Source organism: Episyrphus balteatus, chromosome 4 (genome assembly GCF_945859705.1).
Source record: "Episyrphus balteatus chromosome 4, idEpiBalt1.1, whole genome shotgun sequence".
NCBI lineage: Eukaryota > Metazoa > Arthropoda > Insecta > Diptera > Syrphidae > Episyrphus > Episyrphus balteatus.
In genome coordinates, this window is record NC_079137.1 from 81,581,374 (window position 1) to 81,604,193 (window position 22,820).

Here is a 22,820-nt window from a genome sequence, read left to right on the forward strand (position 1 = left end):
CATCTGCAAAAAAAATTTTAACTCAAATTTAACCAGGTCCCGGAGCCCAATAAATTTTAAACAGCTGAAAATTTTTTATTCACCTCAATAGTGTCAAAAATTTTATACGAATTTAACTAATTAACGCAATTCACACACGGCCTTAAACAAGCTAATGCATATTAAAAAGGTATATTACCAAATATAAATAATGCGGGTGGAAATGGTGCAGTGGATGTAGTGCTTGACTGCTAACCTGGAGGTGTGGATTCGAGCCCTACTTCAGACAGCATTCTTTTCTTAATCCCCTAGCTTAGAAGTCACCCGTGGGATTATATGAGATAATAATCATCTTATTCTCAATTCACTGTACCAACAAAAAATTCTTTCCTATCTTTATATTCCTTCTAATAAGTGCCGTGCAGTATGCATTTAAAAAAGACCTAAGGTCTAAGGGCCTGGCTACACAGTGTTGTGCCCATAAACAAAAAAAGAGGAAAATCCTCTACCCTCTTGAATACAACATGACTGGTTAGGCGATTGAAAAATCAACGTGTAGGCCGGCACAATAAACAAAAAATACCAAGACTGGAAACTGAGCGGTCGAATGACATTTGCCTACAAGCTGCGAGGTGTGGTGAATGTCGTCAATCTATCGTTGTGTTCGTGTTGGATGTGTGGTGAATGTCGTGAATCTGTGTGCGTGTTAACGCCATTTACCAACATGGTGGCTTTCCCATATATTCACAGACAACACTGTACACAAAAGGGTTTTGGGGGGAAAGACGTATGAAAGTTTCCAGTCTTGGTATTTTTTGTTTTTTTTTGTTTATGCCCGGCATATAATTAAAAAAAAAAGTACATTTCCTATTGAACTTAATCTGAAGTCCGAACCCTATACTTACCGCAATGAATTTCCTTCAATAGTTCATTCTTCAATTCATCTTGTTTTCAAGTTGTTTTGTTGTATTTTGTTTTATTCAATTCCATTTCAATATTCGATTTCACTTCACATTTCAGTGTGCTTCGTTCGGCTGTCATCGTTGGTTGTTTTGTAAACTTTTTTTCTGTCTCCTCTCCGGTAATCGAATCCGGCTACTGTGTGTTGTGTTGTGTAAAAAAAAAATCCCCATAGGAAAAAGGAAATAAACAATTGTTTGCGGATTTCTTTGTTTTAAAGAGTTCTTTGACACCGGCTACGTTTAAAAAGAATAGAAAAGGATATCCCCAAAAAAATGTTATGAAAAAAAGTAGACGCAATTTTACTATATCCAAAGTAGCAGTAAATAATTCACGTGTAGGGTTCATTAGTCAGTCAGTCATGTTGTTGTTGTTGTGATTTTAATAACTGTGATTGTTGGTTTTCTTGTTTTTTTATTTTGATTTTTAATGAAAACACAGGGTGCAAAAATGAAATTGCAATATTAAGTTTTTTTAAGGCATAAAATAAATCAAATCGATTATACAATTTTTTATTCTGTCCGTGTGGCCTGTCTTGTCTATGCTGTGCGCTTAAATATTTACTTAGCAAAAAAAGTCTTGAGTGTATTGGCATGTGCTTTATTGCAACTTGGGTGGAATAATAACAAAACAACGAAGACGGGTGGAGATATGATGCAAATGCATGCAAAAAATCATAATTATGTATCTATTTATTTATTTTTATTATTAAACAAAGTGATGAAAGAATAAAATGAAAACAAAACAAATAAAATCGTGGATTTTTTTTTTGGTTTTAAATAAAAAAGTAGAGTATTTTTTGTTTGAGCGTAAGTTTGTCAATTTAATGACCCGTTAAGTTGAAAAGTGATTCATCATTCGAAAGAAAAAAAAAAATCAAACGATAGTGCTCAGACTTATTGGGAAAACAGGATTTACAAAAACCCGGAAGTGGCAAGGTCGCACTTAAAATTAATCTAACAAAAAAAAAAGCAATCTCGTGCTGATTGCCTCATTCGCTTTGACGGGCATTGTTGTTTAGGCGTTGTGTGCAAACTTAATGATATCCAATGGAGTGATCGTGCAGTAGATTACATCACTGGGACTTTCCTAGTACGGACTACGAACGGGGCTAGGGAACATAAATGGTAAGTATGTGCGAAAAAAAGCGGAATCAATCAGAAGAAAAGATTTTTTTTTAAACCTATCTTCATAATGTAAATTACCTACATTCTAAGATTTATGAAAAAAAAAAAAAAAAAAAAAATACTTATAAGCTTGTGTTTGTGTTATGAATTAATTATTGTGATAATGACTTAAGAAGTGTAGGTAGGAATATGTAGAGTAGGGTGGACCAGAAAATTCTATTTTTTCATTTATTCTTCTTCTAATATGTTGTTCTTCTGGGGAAACCAAAATGATTCAATTTTTTTTTTCAGATTTTTAAAGTGATTTTTTAAGGTTGCACGTATCGATTTTATCAAAAAATAACTGTTGTTCAAAATCTCTTTCAAAAATAGTTTTCTGTTATACCTATAACAAATGCCTACAACCTGTATTAATACAAATTTAAGCAGTTAGTATGCCTACCTAATGTTCATAAAGTTTTTTTTTATCAAATGTACACTCCTTTTCATCAGAATAGGTACACAACTTTTCAAATGTTCATTAATCGTTTGTCCCCAATAGTGGTACGTGACCTAACAAGGTTTTATTGGGCTCAACATTCCTTTAGGGTCGCACGAATTTTAATACGCGAATAATTTTATGTGAAAGATTAATGGCTAAAAGTAATAAAAATAACAATTTTAAAGTTAGGAAACGTGTATTTATATTTTTAATTAATTTTTTAAAGTTCATTTTTTCATAAAAATGCATGCAAATGACGACCGCGAAGAAAAAAAAATATTTTTTTGAAGTTCTTTTTACATACCCAAACTTGTCCCCACCTCAAATCCTATAGTGAGCCCAAGCAGGGGGGTTGCAGGGGGGCAGTATGCCCCCCCATACGCATCTAACTTTTATACGCCTCAAACTTCAAATTCTTCGTGGTCGTCATTTGCATACATTTTGTATGAAAAATTTAAATATTTATTTTTTAATCATACTTAGGGGTGTTTCCTAACCTTAATATTTTAAAGGTATTCTATTGAGACCCTAAGCTCACTGTAAAAAATAAAATCATAACTCTAGGCGTGCGACCCTAATAGAAAGTCGCCCTTTTATTGTTTTATGATAGTTTAAGATGTTTGGAAAAGCAACAGCTAAAATTATTTCAAAATGGACCATAACTTTCGCATTGTTTGTCTTGTAAAGTATTTTTTGAGGAAAAATCAACTTATTTTTTTCTTCATCAGAATAGGTACACCCTTGTTATCTTTAATGTTTTTGTGGATTTCGAGCAAATTTACCATTAAAACAAATAACTGGACTTTCCTAAGTGTAATTTAATAATCATACTACCATTTTGAAAAACATGGGTGGATTAAAATCTCTACATTTTGGCGAAACACACATAGGAAAAAAAAAACACACAATGAAGGATCCACCAGTACTGGTATGATTAAAAAAAATTACGAATTGTGAATATGCTCTATCCAGACTTCAGATACAAACATTCTGGGGTTACAAAAATGAATGGTGGTAAAAAGAAAATGCAAAAAAACACTCTAAGACGAGTAAATTTTTACATGTGCTACCAGTTTTGGTGGATTAACGACAAGAATAAAAGTGAAAAACAGTTTTTATTTGTAGTTTTAGGACAGTAAATAGAATTAAGTTTAAGTTTAAGTTTATTTATTAACAATAACGGTTTGTACAGTAAGATTACATCTTTTATATATGATTAAGAAAACAAAAATTAAAAAGATAAATTAGGATTAGCAAATCTTTGTGGGATTTGGGACTTGGGAATAGGAATGGTCATTAGTCCCAATCTTCTAAAATGTCTGAATTTTGAAAAGACACCATTACTACACCAAGAACAGAATTGTATGCGTTTAAGGTCTTTGAAATCCTTTACCACATGAAAAGTTGAGTGGTATTTCTTATTATTTTTGGATCAACGAACATTTAATTTTGATGTCCTTGGTGAGTTAAACTATCAGTTTAATATTCTGCGAAAGGATAAACCATTTTGAGACCAACTTTATTGTTAAAAAAGAAGTGTTAAGGCATGGAAAAAAGTAATCTTCTACGATAATACAAATAATGAATTTCAAACGTGAAGAATGGTCACAATTATTTGTAAATGCATATTCAAGAAACTTTTCCTTAATTCTCTAGTATTTGTGAACCAGTATTTTGAATTTTTTAACAGGACCACGCCTCCTACCACAAAAAATGCTCTGTAAAGTATTGGGAGGAAGTGCAAATTTGGAAAGTACTTGAGTATCTACCATAGAAAACAACCCTGAACCTTGTTGAAAATGTTTGGAAATGGCTAGCCCGTAAAATTTGTGATATTCGATTTTAAGACAAAAATATTTCCTAAACCACCATTTAACAATTTAGGGAAGAGATTCCGATAGATTGCATAAAGAGATTTAACAATGCAATTTTTGGACGGTTTTGTTATTTTTTTATGAATAAAAACGCCACTATACAAAAAATAAAATAAGTAAAATATATTTTTAAGAAGAACTTGGTTTAAATTCATTTCATGGACCACTTTGACATCATTCTTTATGTGTACCTATTCTGATGAAACAAAACAATAATTCAGTTTTCCGATGCGAAATGCTTTGCCATATAGAAACAAGAAAAATAACTACACGTTTTGAATTATTTTTTTTTGCTGATTTTGCCAAAATTTTAAACAATGACTTCACATCAAAAAATTATTATTTTTCCTTACACTGTGAGGAAAAAACGAATACTGAACATTTGAAAAGTTGTGTAGGTACCTATTCTGATGAAAAGGAGTGTATATCCCAACACATTTTCCTACTTTTTTTTAAAAAAGTAAAACTAAAAAAAAACTCCTTAGGCACCTACATACATACAGATTTGTTCTTTACTTTCATTAAAAAGTAAATTAACTCTCAGAAACGTAAATACTGTATATTTACCATAACTGCCCACAGGGTATATTTATGCTCTCTTGTGGTTTTTTGAGAAATGAATATTAATATTGTTAGCAAAATAAATACAAATAAAAGTTATTTTTTCATTAAATCGATACGTGCGACCTTAAAAAATCACTTTAAACATTTGAAAAAAAAAAATTTGAACAAAAAAAAACAAAAAATAGGATTTTCTGATCCACCCTAATGTAGAGGAATTCTGTTTATCCACTTGAAGTAGGTTTGTACCTACTATGAGTTTGTTACCACGATAAATGAATAGTTTTTTTTTTTATAAAAAAAAACAATTGTCTAGAAATAACTTCTGATCTGATCTTTTATTTAAATGAGAATTGTCAGGAGATGATATTGATTTATTTGTTTAAGAAGACAGTTGGTATCCATTAGCATATTATTGTTCGATAAGTCATATCCGTAAGCAGAAATTTTAGTGGAAGGTGTAATCGTAATATAGGGTAGAGTTGCTAGTAGCCGGGCCCGGGCCCTTTAGAATTTGTTCTCATAAAATGAAGCACAAAAACGTCAAATATCAACATTTTCGAATGATTCTGGAAGAAAAATGTATTTTATTTGTTTTTCGGTGAAATTAAAAGAAATTTTTAGGTTGAGCTTAAATAAATTTTAAAGTTTTTTATTTAAATTTTTGTTATTTAAGAATTTAGAAACAATTTTGAATTGAATAGGTACCTCAAAAATTTATTAATTTTTGTTTTCATTTTTAAACTTTTATCAATAAAAGGGGGCGGAATATAGGAAACCCCGGAATTTCCAAGCTTTTTTCTTGTGTTCTATCTCCGGCCCCCTTAAAATAAACCAAATTTACATCTTTTTTCTATTTTAAACCTATATTAATTAAAGATTAATAATATACAGGGTGTCCCAAAAGTAATGGATCAAACGAAATATGCTGATAGGCCAACTTAAGGGCTCTCAGAATTTGGTAACTTGTTCATCCCAAATCCTTACGGTTTTCGATTTAATGTAGTTTTTGTGAAATTTCGAAAAATCCCGACTTTGCATCAGTATTTTGCTTCCTCCGCTCATAATTGATTTTTGTTTTTTACAATTCTTCCACTAAAACATTGCCTAATAATAGGAAATAATTAATTAATGAAAATATTTTTTATTTCATACGCCATTTTGCTGAAAATTAATTAACAGTTTCATGTTTTATAAAAACTCAATTTCTTACTTTTATTTCAGAGCAGCATCCCGAAAAAAATTTGTATGGTGTGATACTGGTTTATTATTTTAAAAACTTGTCGTGTTATTGCAGTTTTCAAAAATGTATAAAAATTTCCAAAGTTGAAATTAGAACGAAAGATATTACAATTTAAATGCAACAAAACAGGGCTTTTCAGAGAAAAATAACAAACAAAAATCGAGACTTTTATTCAAAAAGAAATAAACAAACTACAGTCGAGAAATGTGTTTATTTTTGTTTGTTATTTTTCTCTGAAAAGCCCTGTTTTGTTGCATTTAAATTGTAATATCTTTCGTTCTAATTTCAACTTTGGAAATTTTTATACATTTTTGAAAACTGCAATAACACGGCAAGTTTTTAATATAATAAACCAGTATCACACCATACAAATTTTTTTCGGGATGCTGCTCTGAAATAAAAGTAAGAAATTGAGTTTTTATAAAACATGAAACTGTTAATTAATTTTCAGCAAAATGGCGTATGAAATAAAAAATATTTTCATTGATTAATTATTTCCTATTATTAGGCAATGTTTTAGTGGAAGAATTGTAAAAAACAAAAATCAATTATGAGCGGAGGAAGCAAAATACTGATGCAAAGTCGGGATTTTTCGAAATTTCACAAAAACTGCATTAAATCGAAAACCGTAAGGATTTGGGATGAACAAGTTACCAAATTCTGAGAGCCCTTAAGTTGGCCTATCAGCATATTTCATTTGATCCATTACTTTTGGGACACCCTGTATATTTAATAAGAAAAACAACATTTCAAAACATTAACTTGGAAATTGTTTACACAAAACACTAATTACGATGGTAGGTTTCGGCAGTAAAATTATAAAACAACCTTACCCGATTGGATCACGGCACAAAAAGTTATTTTTCGAAGAAGACTGACTAACAAGAATGTTGTAACTTTAGGAGAGACATTTAAAAGAACAGCATAAGAGCAAAAATTTGGAATAAATCTAACGAAATCACTAGTTATAACGATTTTTCAGAAAGGTGGCCGGAGTTAGGCGAAAAAAAACTGTCTGCCTATTCTTTTCAGAGGGTTTCACAGCTAAAATCTTTCTGAAAACAATCTACGGGTTTTTAACATGAAAACAAAATTCCAAATTAGGATGATGCAATACCCAGTAGATTGGTTCTGGTAGGTAAGTTAGCAGTACATATTACACCCCTGTAGCATAGTTTATCCATGCGTTAATAAGAGGATTACTTAACTGAAGTTGGATGTTAAAATTAATGTCAAATGTTCAAAATTAAATAATATTGAATATAAGAGTACCTACACACATAATATGTACATATTAGGGTGGGTAAATTAATTTTTTTTTTCTAAACCTACTTCGAAAAATTCATTGCTAGATAGATACCAAATATGAGTTGCTAATATTAATGGGAAGGTCCTTCGGCTTTTTCCATTTTTACTTCTGTCTCATATTTAAAACAAAACACAACTGTTTAGCAAATTTCCATACATAAAAGGCTGAGTTCATAATTGAAAAATTTTTGCACATACCACGCATAAAATATTTACTTAACGCATATAATGAACAAAAAAATCCTGCAAGTACCAATGCATTCTGCATTAAAAAAAAGGGTTCATAAATGCAAAAGCTATTTGGCGATAAGAAAGTGACAAATATTAAAATTATTTTATGAAAACTTTTCCCCAAAGAACCAGCAACCTTGCAACCAGCTGTAAACTCGGACTTAGTTGCTTAACGAAATCAGAAGATTGATACTAGCATCAGAGTAGAATTTTCGCTCACTTACATTTCTAGGAAACATGAATAAACAATTTATTGCAGCCCAAAAACAAAACAAAAATCACTGCAAACTTGATCACTTGATGAAATAAACAACAAACAATGACATTTTACTACTTTGGCGTCTAAAGTGTGAACATGTTTTGATTCTGCCTCAAAATTCGGAATCTATTTTCTCTTCTTTTCAGACTTAGAACTATCATTGAGTTCCAAACGAACAGATTCAGAATAAATCTGAGCGACCAAACGAAATCGCTATTAGCCACAATTTCAGAGAAATCAGATTGTCTTGGTTTCAGTTTTATGAGATCCAGTATAGATTTTTAAATGAAATTGTTTGATTGTTTTTGGGCATGATGCACAATGCACATGCCTCACGACCTACAGCAATTATGCGGGTGATTACATACAATTATTACGATTTGATGTATAAAGTATAAGACTTTAAGATGTGCATGTCTTGCAGATTCTAAAATGAATTACTCTCGATATCCCGTGAAAGAAAGATATGTAATTATACATATTTCCAATCAAAAAGGGTTTTGCAAATTTTCTTTGGAACAAGTCGTTCTCGATGCTTTCTATTTAACAAAATGGCGGATGCCCTACAAAACCAAAAAGTTTGAATAAAACATGACTTTTATTGAGAATAAACCCCTCTTCAATACTGCATCCATAATTAGCTGACGTCACAACGTCATATATTTTTGCATGATGGTCATAATGTTTGTTTTTGACTTTTTTAGAATAGAAAAATACCTCAAATCGATCAATTTACCTGTGGGTTTCTCCGGGTTGACCTTCCTTTCTTCTTAATTCACGGTTATATTTTAACGTTGTATGATATTGACTTTCTTTTTGACGGGGTTTTCAGGATCTCTCTTTTGAACATGCCAATAACAACAGAGTGTCGGGTTCATTTTTTCTTTAAGTATTTAAACATTCAAATTTAATACTTCTTCAGAACTTTTGCAGATCAATATTAAAAATAAATAAATAAGCGACTCATGTAAGGTTGACCTATGATAAAATTACAGCAAACATGTGTACAAACATACTTCCACTATTTTCAATTTATAAAAAAATAAAAATAATTGCTAAGAGTATAGTCCTATAATAAATAATGCATTATATCACAGGTCTTATCTCTACACTCAAGCAAATATCATTTTTCATAAAACAAAAATAGAAAATCTACTTCATAACATGTAATTGTTTCTTTGAAATATTTAACAATGAGAATTTATTAATGCCATCTGCTCCTACGGACTCTTTTTTTTCCCCGGATTTATTTATATCCGTGGAAATAAAGAAAAAAAAATGTATAATAACAATTGAACTGGCTCTGACTGACTACTGACCCAATAGCAAGTTTGACTTCTGTGAGTTTTTTCTTACTGTTTTATTGGAAAGCTTTATTATTACAGAAGGTTTAATGACTATTTGAACTTACAAAGGAAAATTAATACATAAATAATTTTTTTTTTTGACGAAAATGCCATTGAACCCATAAAATACAGCTTATTGACCCGAACTGAGGCGCCTTCCGGCGACACGAAACTTTGATTTTAGTTAAATGATTTGGTGAATATGAGTATGTCACTTGTGTCGGTTTTTTTCTTTTCATTAGAAGTTTGATTTGATTTGTATATGAGAATTGTATCTTCCAGTATTAATTGAATCATGGAATTTTATTATCAAATCAATTTTTTTTTTTAAGCCCGCCAATGAAAAAGTCAAGTGTATTATATTATAACAGAGGGAAGAAGATGTGATGTTTGTTTATAGTTAAACCAGTTTGCTTGTTAAAAAGGAATTTGTTGATTCTAAAAGTCTATTGTTATCTCTAAAAAAAAGTACTTCATAGATTGTTACAAAGATAAACTAAGTACCTATCATGATAAGGATCTCTTTGACAAAATTTATATTATTTATTTTTGTTTATATCAAAAATCTAAGTCTTAATTTGTCTCAAGAGTTGATTTCTGTGATGAATTAATAAATTAATCCAAATAGATCTTTATGTAGAATTTAAAGGAAATACAAAAACGATTAAAAAATTATTACTTTTTGATTATCGTATTGAATTTATAGTTTTTTTTTTTAACATTTGCAATTCATCACCACGCTGTTATCTTCAATCATAAAAAAAACTTTAATAACTCAGAGCTATACATGGAAAATGGATCGATTAAATAAACTTGGCGCTTTCTTTGAAGTTTCTCAGTTAATATTCTATTTGTTGCAGTTCATAAGAAAATGCCAGCAACATGAGAATAGTCTTATTACTCGTTTTAGCTGTTTATAGCTTTACTAAGGCAAAGTATTTGTTTTTTGAGAAAAATAAAAGTGGAGAAAACTTATCAATAAATAAAAAAAAATTACTTCACTGTAAAATCATTTCAAGTCAACAGAAGTAAATTGTACCGGATCAGTTATACTAACTTTTAATGAAATATTTACTTGACAAAAGTCATCAATTTTTTAACAGCAATTACATGCGACCAAAATCCTAGTTTTAATTTTTTTTCCACACCCACCCAAGCCTATGCATTTATGCATTCAACACAATATTTTTCCTGGATGCCATTGCTAGGTACTTCTATATTTCATGTATTTTCTGTAAGAATTCAACTTCATGTCGTTAAAATATTACGAGATGCTAGAATAGCGATAAGAATCCTAGAAACAGAGCTCTTGATATAATTACATTAGGTTAGGCGAACGTACCTAATTCGTTTTCATTTATCAAAAGTCTTGAAAAAGTAGTTAAGAGGAAATTTTAATTAATATTTGACATATAACATGTGTATATGTTTAACAAACATTAACAATTGAAGCGTTTGGATGAAGAAGGGGGTAAGTGAAATTTTTTGATTTTCTTTTTTTTTTTTTTAAATGAGGATGCCTTGCGAAAACTTAAATTTCCGTCTAATCTACGTCACGCTACTTTTCGTATTTTCTTATTTAGCGCTTTCATTTTTGGTATAAAAGGGTTACTAACAACTAAAAATAGTATAATATGAGTGGAAGGATGGGGTAACAGCATTTAACTCCTTTTTGTGAAATAAAAAAAACAAGACTTTTTCGTCCGAGAAAAAAAGATAAAGCAGCTTTCTGTTGAGAAAATAAAAAAATTTAAATTAACAAATGATTTTCATACCAAGGGTACACCACTGGTTTTATGAAAAGGCTTTATCGGAACCATGCGAACAGAAAACAACTATTCAAAATACTTAACCCCTTTATATTCTTAAAAATTCAAAATACTTATAAGCTTTTTGTGCAAGAAAGAGTTAACTGCTCTTTTTCTGAAAAATTTTGTTTTTTTTTTGTAATATACCAAGCTACTGTATTGAAATAAAAGTACCATTGTTAAAAAGCTATTATTTTTCTTGTTTTATTAGTTTATTCAATTTTAATTATATTGGAATACGAAAAAAGTTCTCAACAAAAAACTTTAAGTCCTTATATCTCGAAATGTTGCAAATGTCACTTAACCCCTTCTTCATCCAAACGCTTCAATTATTCTATTAAACATTAATTAATTTAAATGACTACAAATCTTGGAAAGATAAATTTAAATGTTTTAATGTTGAAGAGCAATTTTTCGAGTATTTATTAAAGGACAGAATAAAAATGCTTATCTTGGCAAATTCGTTTGAAAACTTGTCAAGTAAAACAACCAAAATTAAATCTATAGCAAAATTAAAACCAAAATTTAGAACTTGGTGTTCTTTAATATCTCAGTGTCTTTTGTGCTAGACCGATTCTCCTCATCTTACAATGATAAGTCATTAGTGATTTTGACGGTCCACGGGCCAAAAGTCCATAATGGACTAATGACTCGCTTCTTCTTTTCCTTCCTTTTCTCGGCGTTGTTAACAATTGAAGAACGAAATTCAAGCTAAAAATAATGAAATTTCAGGAACTTTTCAGTTGGCAGTATTTTTTTGAGAATTGGCCTGATTATGACGATTACAAATCAACTTCAAATTTTTGAATCGTTATACCTAAAAAACTGGGGTCTTATAGATAATAATCTGGTCTACAATTTTTGCATCGAACATTTTTTGATAAGACTTCCTGTTTTGCTAAAAATCATGAAAAACCAGTTTTTGTGACCTTTGACCCCAAGTAAATTTTTTTCCAGGTCTCGGATCGATGAGGACTTTTTAGATTTCATTTATGATGGTGTTTCCAACAATCCTACCAATTTTCAGCTTGCTGGGAATTTATGTAACCTCATTCACTTATTTTAGTCTAATTTGATCGGAAAGTTGGGAACATTTAATGAAGAAACTTTCAAAAATTGACCAGTGTTCCAGTTTTTAATACTTATTAAAGATATTTGCTTACTTTTTTTTATAAATGTTTTGAAGAGATATTGCGAAGAAATTTAGAAGATGAAATTTCAGTTGCATTATAAATTTTGGCTTTCCTAATTGGTTATAAATTTTAAATCGATGGACCAAAAGTCCACAGGAATTTCGTTTGAACTTTTGACCCACTTGGGTGGGTTGTAAGTCCATTGATTGATCAGTGGAGCTATGACCCACACCAGTGAGCCAATAGTCCATTATGGACTTTTTGCCTGTGGACTTTTGACCCTGCACCGATTTTGACTAACTCAACAAATAATGCGAGCTTCAATTTTTCTGTTTTTTTTTTAGGATTTTAAAGTTAGATGAGGGTCAAAAAGCCTTGAATTTATTCCTTTAAATAAAAGTGCTGTGCCAAAGTTGTTAGGAAACTTGGTAGGCAAATACCGTCCCTTTGAGTAGGTATTTTTTTTAAAAGGGAGCCATATGACCTTCTCAAAACAAATTTAACCCTACTTGGTACCTACACTTTTAAATTAAACACCTTTTGGTGCTTCTTTTCTCCATTAATTTAAAACCAACACATGCAACAATTCCTATCATTAAATTCCTTCATCATATAAATACAATTCAATAGAAAATTATGTTACATCTAATTTTCCACTAAGTTGCACATTTTTTGCTAGCGTGCAAACACGAGTTCCATGCAGTGAAAACAATGTGATTATCTATAATTATTTATATCGACAAGAGAAATAATAATAAAAAAAAATAAAAAATGTCATTGAGCAAATAACTTACAGGGAATTGTTGTTCAAAGAGTATAATTTTAAGTGCAGACTATGTGCATTTATTCAATGTCAATCTAAGATTAATATGGAAATAATAAAAAAAAAGTTAAATAAATCAAAGTAAACTAGAACAAAAAACTAAAATGTATTCTTCTTTGTTTGAATAAAAAATAAAAAAAAAAGAAAACTAATTAATTTTGTATTCTATTTTCTCCCATAAACGGACAAAGTATCAATATTTATAGTATAAGTATAGTATAATCAACTTTTTATGGTAGCTTCCTAATAGCAAGATTTTATCTCAGAAAACTAAAACCATATGTTTTGCATTTGCCTTTTGGTTGAAAATTTGAATTTATTTTTAAAAATACCTATGAATTATGATCTAAGACCAATTCTAAGGAATTGAGAGCATTAGTTTGATGAATATTTTTCAAAAAATACTAAATATACAATTTTAATGTAGGTAAACACAACACAATGTGTCATGAAAGAAAAAATCACAAAAAAAATCGAAAGGTTTCAATCTTCTTGTTGGGGCAACGAATTATTTCAATTAAAATAATTATAACTGTACAAACATGAAAAAACATTTTTGTTTTGAATTGATGTGGGTAATTACTTTCAGATGAAGTTTTGACAAGTTTTATTAAAAAAATTGCTATACAACACAAGCTCAAGTTCAAAACATGCCGAAAGCACTTTGTGATTATGAAGAATGACTTTGATTTATGACTATCTACCTTAAGTAATATTTCTCTCAAAGTTTAATGAAATCACATTTCGCATTATAAGCTTTGCAAAACTTAAATTTTGACGTCAGAGATTTCAACACTGACTAATGGGTTAATTGTTTAACGATTGGGTATCTAGTCGATGTTTTTAAAATAAGAAACATTAAATACAGGAAGTTTACAAATGAATTGAACGAATTCAAATTTTTTGTACTGCTGCAACATACTGTTTTATTTTAAGTAATTTTGTGCAAGAGAAAAAAGACATGTCATGCTTCAGTTAATCGCATTTAATTAAAATTAAGTGTCATCATTTGAATATATAAATAAATTTTTAAGCGCGTGTGCTTCACCATCTAAGTAAATATTTTTTTTGCGATTTCGAATATTATTTGTTACAAAATAGCAAAAAGTAAGGACATGTTCTCTTGGATAAGTTTTTTTATTTACTTTGGTCTCTTATTGCGATTATCGTTCAACTTTCGATGCGATAAAAGTCGATAGAATCGATAAATACCTGTTTTGGTATTGTCTGTCTCTTTCGACAAAGATATTTCCTATTATGAATTATGAATCTGATTTGAATCGATAGCGAAATTGTAAACGAAAAATATCAAATGATAAAATATTGTTCACAAGAGAGATTCACATTACAATAGATCAGTTGGATGATCAATTATCGACAAAAGTCGTCTGTCGATAGGCAAACGACATTCGCAATAAGGGCCTTAGAGTCAGAAAAAGCTCGTGAAAACTGCAAAATTTGTTGTAAAATTTTTCATCAAACAGTTCTATTCTTTTTTCTTGTACCTGCTTTAAATTATACCTAGTTTTTTCTTTAACTGAGCTTAAGTAACTTATGGTAAAATATTATTTGGTTTACAAAACCAACGTTCGTTACAACGATATTCAAGAATTTTTAATTAATAATGTTTTGCTTTGTTTTGTTACTTTTTTTTACATTCGTGTTTATTTAAGTTAATTTAGGTAATAATTAACTAAGGTAAGTTCGTACTTACTTAAATACAGCATTGCGTGTTGTTTTGAAAACATAAATAAACTCCATATTAATTTATATTCTTTATGAAAAGCCAGTAAATATTTAGCGCCAACCAAAAAGTATAGTAAGATAGATAATAAGAATATTACTTAAAAGCCATAACACATTTACAACGAACAACGATAAGATAATTTTTTTTTTTGTTACTTTTTATTGCAGTTGCAAAGATTTTTTTTTAAGGAGAACACAAAATGCATTTAATTTTTATCAATCTCGTCGGCCATTCTACTTGAGTTCCGGCCTTGAAGAAAAAGACCTCAAGTGGTTTTATTATATGTTCAGTTGACTTTGACTTTTTCATCAAATAATGTTTATGTCATAATTCTGTAGGTATGTATGTATTGTTTGAGTATTCAAAAATGTTTTGTTAATAATGGGATCGGGTCAAAATTCTGGCTTCAAAATTCTGTTTTTCAAAATTCTGCTTTTTTAAAGAAAATTCTGTTTTTCAAAATTCTGCTTTTAAAAATTCTGCCAGCATTATACTTGAACAAAAAAATTCTGCCAATTCTGAATTTTTTTATAGCATATGCGCTGACTAAAGAAAAATACACCTCATTAATGTAATTCAACATTGGCACTTTCCTAAATTTTTTTGTTTAAGTGTCGCAAATATTTTTTAAAATGCATAGACTGACTTTCTTTCAAATAAAATCTATAACTTATTGGAACCGATCTTGTTTGATACAAGATATTCCTTTTCTTATTCAAATTTTTTAATATTCATCTTTATTTGACAAATTAAAAAATTTTGAATTATTTTTGGAAATGTTTAGTATTCAAAACCTTTTCTTAATATTTTAAAATTTATTCATTTATAAAACAAAAATTAATATACATTCAAAGGATGCAAATTATGTAGGTAAGTAATCAAATAAACAGATAATTTTTCAAGAAGATGATTTTACAGAATTTTGCAAAAAATTAAAAAAATTGGAAAAAATTGGAAAATGTTAAAAAGCGCGCGCTTTTGAACATTTTCCAAACCCTTTTTTAATTTTTTGCAGAATTTTGAAAAACAGAATTATGAAAAGCAGAATTTTGAAAAACAGAATTTTGAAAAGCAGAATTTTGAAAAGCAGAATTTTGAAAGCAGAATTTTGTAAAGCAGAATTTTGACAAAAGAATTTTGACCCCAACCCGTTAATAATTCCACAAAGTTGCAAGTCTAAAAGTCTATGTATGTAACTGCAATACAAAAATAAACTTTTAAGACTACTTCCATTTGAACTCAAGTTAATTTTAATTCTTTTTTGTAATAAACTGATGGCTTTTAACTATCAGCCCTATTCTGCTATTCAATTCACGTGAATCGAGAGATTCCCTTTCTTAATCATGTCAAATTGGCTTTGAAAAACTTCAAACTTTCGATATCAAAGTGTTGTTCCCGTCTGTTTTAGAAATTCTAAAGAACAAATTTCTAAAATTGTCTAGATATAATTTTAACCACCTTTTAAACAGTTCTTATTTTAGACTTTCACGTGAATCGAATAACAGATTAGGGCTGTATAATACAAAAAGAGGATTTATGTGGTGGTCAAATAATTCCAGGCTCTTTGAGTCTTTCGTAGCTTTATTTCCTTCTGAGATAATTCTCTCACAACTCTCAGAAGTTTGAAAAACTTCCTTATTTAGTAGGTACATAAAAAGTGTGGACCTATTTACTAGCACATCCTAAATGCGTATAGAAATAAATGAGGTTATAAAAACAATAGTGGCGTAAGCCATAAAATTAAGAGAGATTTAAGATACAGGGTTTTTTAAAACAACACTTTTTTGAGTGCCTTCTAGTTTTGAGTGCATAAATCTATTTTTTTTGTATTGAAATAGATATATTAAGTGATCCATTTTCCATTGTTATGACCAATTGTTTTGAAAAAAAGCGGGATTTTTCGAAGAGAAATGTTTTTGAAATTTTTTTTGGTATTTTGGTACTCCTAGTTTTGTTCTAGAATAGCAGATTGTCCGTATTTTGTGTACAGGTATTTTTTAACTAACTGATGAAAAATATTAACTATCTTTTTAAAATTCCCCTAAAAGACCTGTCAATTATAAAAAAAAGATACCCATCACGCAAAACAAATGTGTTCCTCTTATCTTTTTTTTTTAATTCTCTCATACAGCCTTTTAGGTAAATAAATTCAGTAATTTTTAAGTCATTAAATCATCACTTAATTTTGCTTCCACTTAAAGTGTTTTGTAAATTTAAATAAGATATTATCTACGTATTTATTTTTTTTCTTCTTCTAGGCTCTGCCAATAAACTGCTGCTGACTGATTTATGTGCTGTGTTACATATTTGTGATATATATTATTATATTTCCTTAAACAAAACCACATTATAGTATAGAATTATATTAATTATGAAAATATATGCTGATACTAAAAAAAAATATATTCAACAAAAGTGCTAATTAAAAAAAAAAAATCTTAAAAATTAACAAGTTACAAATAAAACAACAAAAACAACAAGATGACTATCACATACACTGCCGAAGTTGCGACATGTAGAGGCTTCGGATGCTTTCTTAAGCTGCTACTCAGGTAAGTTGATTATTTAAAAGAGATAGAAGAATAATCAAATTTGAACAAAAATCTTTATTTCCATTGAAAAATCCATTCATCACCAAAAATAAAGTCATTCATTCATTATGATGATGTCATTGATGGCTTATATGGAAAAATAAAATTGACAGTATGATGGTTAATAAATGAAGTTTTGAGCAAACCGCTTATTAAATTAGAGTTAAGATACGAAAAATGACTCAGAGTGATCATTTTTGGCTAATTTAAAAGAGTTCATTTTGACACGATAAATTTTTTTTTAAATCGACCACGCGTGTGATCTCACTGTACACTACTTATCAAAAACTATACTATACAGAGTAGGTACTTCTTAATTTTATAACTACTACCAGAAGGCACTAAAGAAAAAGTTACTTAAGTAATATTGTTTCTTTAGAAGTGCATTCAATTCAATAATAAAGATTGAGTACTTAAGATTGTATAGTAGGTACCAGCTGACATCATTATAAAAGGTTATGTAAGGTAAGCCAGAAGCTTTGGTCTGGCATCATGCCTGTTGAATATCATTCTAATTGCTTACGTCGTCGTCGTGATGGTTATCAGTTGGATATTTTTTTTCCGATATTTACTGAGTAAAGATAATAAAAAATCAGGCTATTTCTTGATTGTTGATGCAAATAAAATAAAAAAAAAAACACTTTGATGATGAAATTGCTTGAAAAATTGATTTTTATGTCTTTTTACTTGGTGATAATAAACTTGAATTGACTTTGCTTTAGGTAACACCGTGGGATCATATATGTATTTGCTTTGTGATAAAAATTTTAATTAATTGGTAGATTTTTGATCTTTTGTAAAAAGGCATCGCTCTTTTCGATTCGGACCCTAGTCTTAATTTTTTTGAAATGAAAACTTTTTTAGTATCGTAGTGATTTGGAACAAGAAGAAACGAAAAAGCGAAAAAGTAAAAATTAATTGATTATATTTTTTTCGTTTTAATAGATAAATGAATAAAAATAACGAAGAAAAAATAATAAAATCGAATTAGATGAATGAAATTTATATTGTAGATATGTAATAAACAGGACTATATTTTTACAAAATTTCAATTAATTTCATTTTCACAATCCAGAGATAACGTTGAAAAAATGATTTTTTCTAAACACGTTATATCTTTTGATCTGGAGCATATACAAATTTGATTTAATTTTAATACACATGCTGATAATATTGCCTTTCATTTGATATATCACACATAACGGTACATGCTCTACAAGTTACACGATTAATTTAATTGAAAGACTTCAAAACTACCTCAAAACACCTGTGGAGATCTGTTGTCGAAGACCAGCTTCCGTAATCTCAGTTTGAAATTTCGACATGGTTAGATTTAAAAAATTGTAGATTTTTTTCTTAGATATCGTACAAATATGATTGAAACATCATATTAAAGCTTAAATAATAAGCTTTCAGATGATATAAAATTTATTATAAGTTGTTATATAAAATAATCGACTTTAAGGTGATGGAAGAAAAAAATTAAAATTATTGATTTTCTTCCTTTTTTGGATGAAAATTGATTGGCTTCAAAAAATTCTAGCTGTTTTTATAGATGTCAAACAGACATGATTGAAGAACATATTTTTAGCTTAAATAATAACCTTTTATGTGATATAAAATTTATTATACATTATGTAGGTTGTCATGTAAATAAAATGGATTTAAAGGTGATGGAAGAAAAAAAGTTTTATTTTTTTTAATTTTTTTTTCAAGAAAATTGATTTTTTTAAGATTTCACTTCTTCCACGTGTGAATTAAAATCTAGATTTTAATTCGATATGAAAAAATGTATTAAATATTGAACGAGTAATATAAAAAAGTTCTAAAGCCAATTAGGTACTTGTTTTTGTTTCCATAATAAGAAACAAATGGTTTTGTTTTTTGTATGTCACCTGAGTTCTAATAGTTTTTATTATTTATTCCACGTTTTAGAATTTGTTAAATGTTTTAATGTCAAGTAAAAAATAACAGCAATTATTTAATTGCCACTATAATTAAACACCCGCTTTTGTCTTACCCTTTCTCAGGAAATTATTAAAACAAAATATTTGTCTAATTATGACCAGCGGAATATTTTTTTTTATAACTTCTCACCAGTGCTGTCGGCTGAAAAGAAATTACTATACATCTTGAAATGATATTGTTTGAGATCAAACTGTTGAATATTCGATATATCATGAAATTATTTATTTAAGAGAACAGGTCAAGTGACTGAGAATCAAGTTTTTTTTTTCAATTTTTAATTGATTTTTGCACGATACTAATAATATCTGAAATAAATAAATACTTTGCGTGATTAACTCTTTTTTGTTTCTTTGTTTGATTAAATGCATTTATATTGATCATGTGAATCAAATATATCAATTTTTTTTTGTTTTTTGCTGACTTGCAAGTGAGAGTTTGACGAAAATGTAAATATCTTTCAAGAGCAATAAAGTTTCAGTAATCGTTATTTTGTATGACTCCTCAAAAATAATGATACTGAACTCAAATATTCATGAATTCTCATCTTTATTAAACCACAATTAAAGTACATCATATTAATTCAAACCACTTATTTAAAACCTCCTTTCAACACACAGATTTTGTAATTTATTTTTCATTAATTTTATTTTCCAGTGTCAATTGTTACTGTCCTATCCCTATATTATTTTCACACAACCTTATTTTTCCTAAACACCATTTGACAGCTCTATTCAAAGCAAACGACGATGATAATATATCCGCACATTAAAGCTATTAACTAATCGTATTATCTTGGTTATCATGCCATTCTCCTGGCACTATTTAGCTTGCTCTGGTTTTAAATGCTGTCAAGCAAACTTATTCTCTTGAAGCACCCACCCCAGCGGGGGGTTAACAACCAGGATGTTTGTATGTTAATTTGTTTGTGTATCTTTTATATTCCACTTGTCTTTTTTTAGCTTTTTACTTTTTATTCAGGAATGAGGGATTCAATACTGTTGTTGATACAGTCAGGGTCAAAAGGATGTTTACACTTAAAAAATGCTTAAGTAAGCAGTGTAAAAAAAATCACAGTCACGAAGGACTTTGAACGTTTTTGTTCGTAACGTTTGATTTACATAAATCGTAAGAGCTAGAGCAGTTTTTGAAATAGGTACACGTTCGAACGAGATACTTAACAAAAAAAAAAAAAAAAACTGGTAAATTGCTTAAAATTCAGACATAAAACCTTAACCCCTTTGGGCTTCATCTTTGAATATACGCAAAATCAAACAAGACAACCCGTTATAATGTTTATATCGTTTTATTTTTGTAAGAGAATGTTTGACAGCTGGTTGGAATAGGCAAATTTGATTTTAAAATAAATCTGCCTGGAAACTTTCTTTTGGCGGTGACTGTATGTATCATGGGAAATAAGCCGTATACGATTCTAGGAATTAACTGAAGTTCAATGCAGAAAATATGGTGATATAAGGAGATAAAATATAAAATGCTGATTTTGTGGTAGAAAAAAAGTGTTCAAACTTTTCGTTTAGTCATAAATGATTGTATTTGTAAAAGAAGACACTTTAAAACGATCCAAATGAGTGGTATATTTGCTTCTATAGCCGCGTTGCTTTGGAGGTGGTAGACTACTAAAGAGTAGATGATTGATAAATCTAGTACTATAATCGACACATGGTCTTCTGCTCGAGTAGATAGAACGTGTAATAGCTAATACTAGATTTCTACCCATGAATATTGAGTATTTTACCCCCTCTATTAGGAATATATAGATTATAATCAGCGAACGAACATACCAACAAAAACATTACTGTTAAAAAAAGAGCCAAGTTCTCCTATGTTGAAATTATGCTTGCACAGAAAGTACTGAAATGTAAAAGTGTACCAAGTTTTAAAGCTTGGCTTTAAATTTGTATCAATAAAATTTTGACTGTTCTCTTGAAAATTTTTCTTTAAATTACTGATTCAACCGAAACAGATCAAAATTTTATTTATACAATTTTAAAGCCAAGCTTTAGAATGATAGAAGTGCTCTATATTTTTTTATGAAAATAAAGCAGAAATAGGCGGTTGCCACGCCTATTCTCAAATTTAAAATTTTTTTCTTGGTATAACTTACTATGTTCTACAATTCTACCAAGTTTCAAGATTCTACGATAGTCAGAAGTGCTCAAAAATATTTGATAAAAATTTAGTGAAAATGGGCGGTTACCACGCCCCCTGAATTAAAAATCTCAAATTTTCGATTTTTCCCTTTGTATACACCACAAAGCCCATCAACGTGCCAAATTACAAGATTCAACGATGGCGGGAAGTTCTCCATAATTTTGATAGTCTGTCAGTGATTCAGTTACGGTTTTTGCGATTTTTGAAGCAATATATCTCAGAAACTACTCATCGTAAGTAGCTGAAATTTTGTGTGGAGTTTGGTTTTTACCAGTTGAACAAATGAAGCGGGTTTGAAATTTCTGGCATCTTTGGTATGGAAGTTAGAAGAGGGTCGAAAATGGCCTGAGTTGTTTCCTGTTAATAAGGGTGTAGTGCCAAATTTGCTAGAGAACTTGGCTGGGCACTACCGTGCCCCTTGATAACTAGTATAGAAGTTATGAAGGAACATACAGTCACTCAACCAACGTGGATCATTACATTTTTGGATATAACTTTTTTATTTATAAAGATAATTCAATGAAATTTTGAATCTAAAAATAAAATAGTATTGTTGCTCAGTGAGGATAATGATAAAATCAAAAGGAATCCATGAAGCTAATTAATTGTAACAAAAAGAAAACCAGGACATGTGATAAATTTGTGGACTTTGCGAAAGGTACTATCGTATTAGTTTAAATTATTTCTTAAACTTAAAGTTAGGTGGTCGTTTATTAACGTTTTGAAAAAGAAATTTAATAATAGTAGCGTGTTTTTTGGCAAATCTATGCACAGTAAGATTTCACAAATATCAACACTGAAGGAAAATTTATATGTAAGCACCAAGAAAAAGGAAAACGTTAACTTATACACTTCATCAAAATTCTATCCGCAGCTTGATTTAGCTTCTATTATTATCAGAATATGCATGTAAACTCCAACTGCGAATACGTATAGCAATGCCAAAAATACACAGCTAGTAAAAAAGGGTGTTAAAAAGGTGAAAAAAGGAGTAGTTGAATGTAATACAAAAGACCTTAACACTGCGAGATAACTCTTCCCTTCTACAGGTCCAAGGTAGTCGTAAGTTAAGTGTGCAACTAATTGACGGTGATTTGATTAATGGTAGAATTTGGTAGAAATTTAGGAACTATCAACGCTAAGTTCGTTGAGAATTTTTTCAAACAGTGTAAGAAATCTAACATTATGGTATGGACAAAAAAATTTTTTGTC

At 29.4% G+C, this 22,820-nt stretch overlaps 1 protein-coding gene across 4 annotated transcripts in view; it reads left to right on the top strand.

Annotated features, from left to right (window-relative positions):
* Positions 1–994: 994 nt before the first annotated feature.
* Positions 995–22,820, top strand: part of LOC129917905 (bestrophin-4) — a 37,642-nt gene continuing 15,816 nt past the window's right edge. For all 4 annotated transcript variants that reach the window (XM_055998113.1, XM_055998115.1, XM_055998116.1 and 1 more), the window contains exons 1-2: positions 995–2,066; positions 17,139–17,432. In XM_055998113.1, the coding sequence (XP_055854088.1) occupies positions 17,362–17,432 (71 nt within the window). In that variant the 5' untranslated portion in view covers positions 995–2,066; positions 17,139–17,361. The remainder of the gene's footprint in view (positions 2,067–17,138; positions 17,433–22,820) is intronic.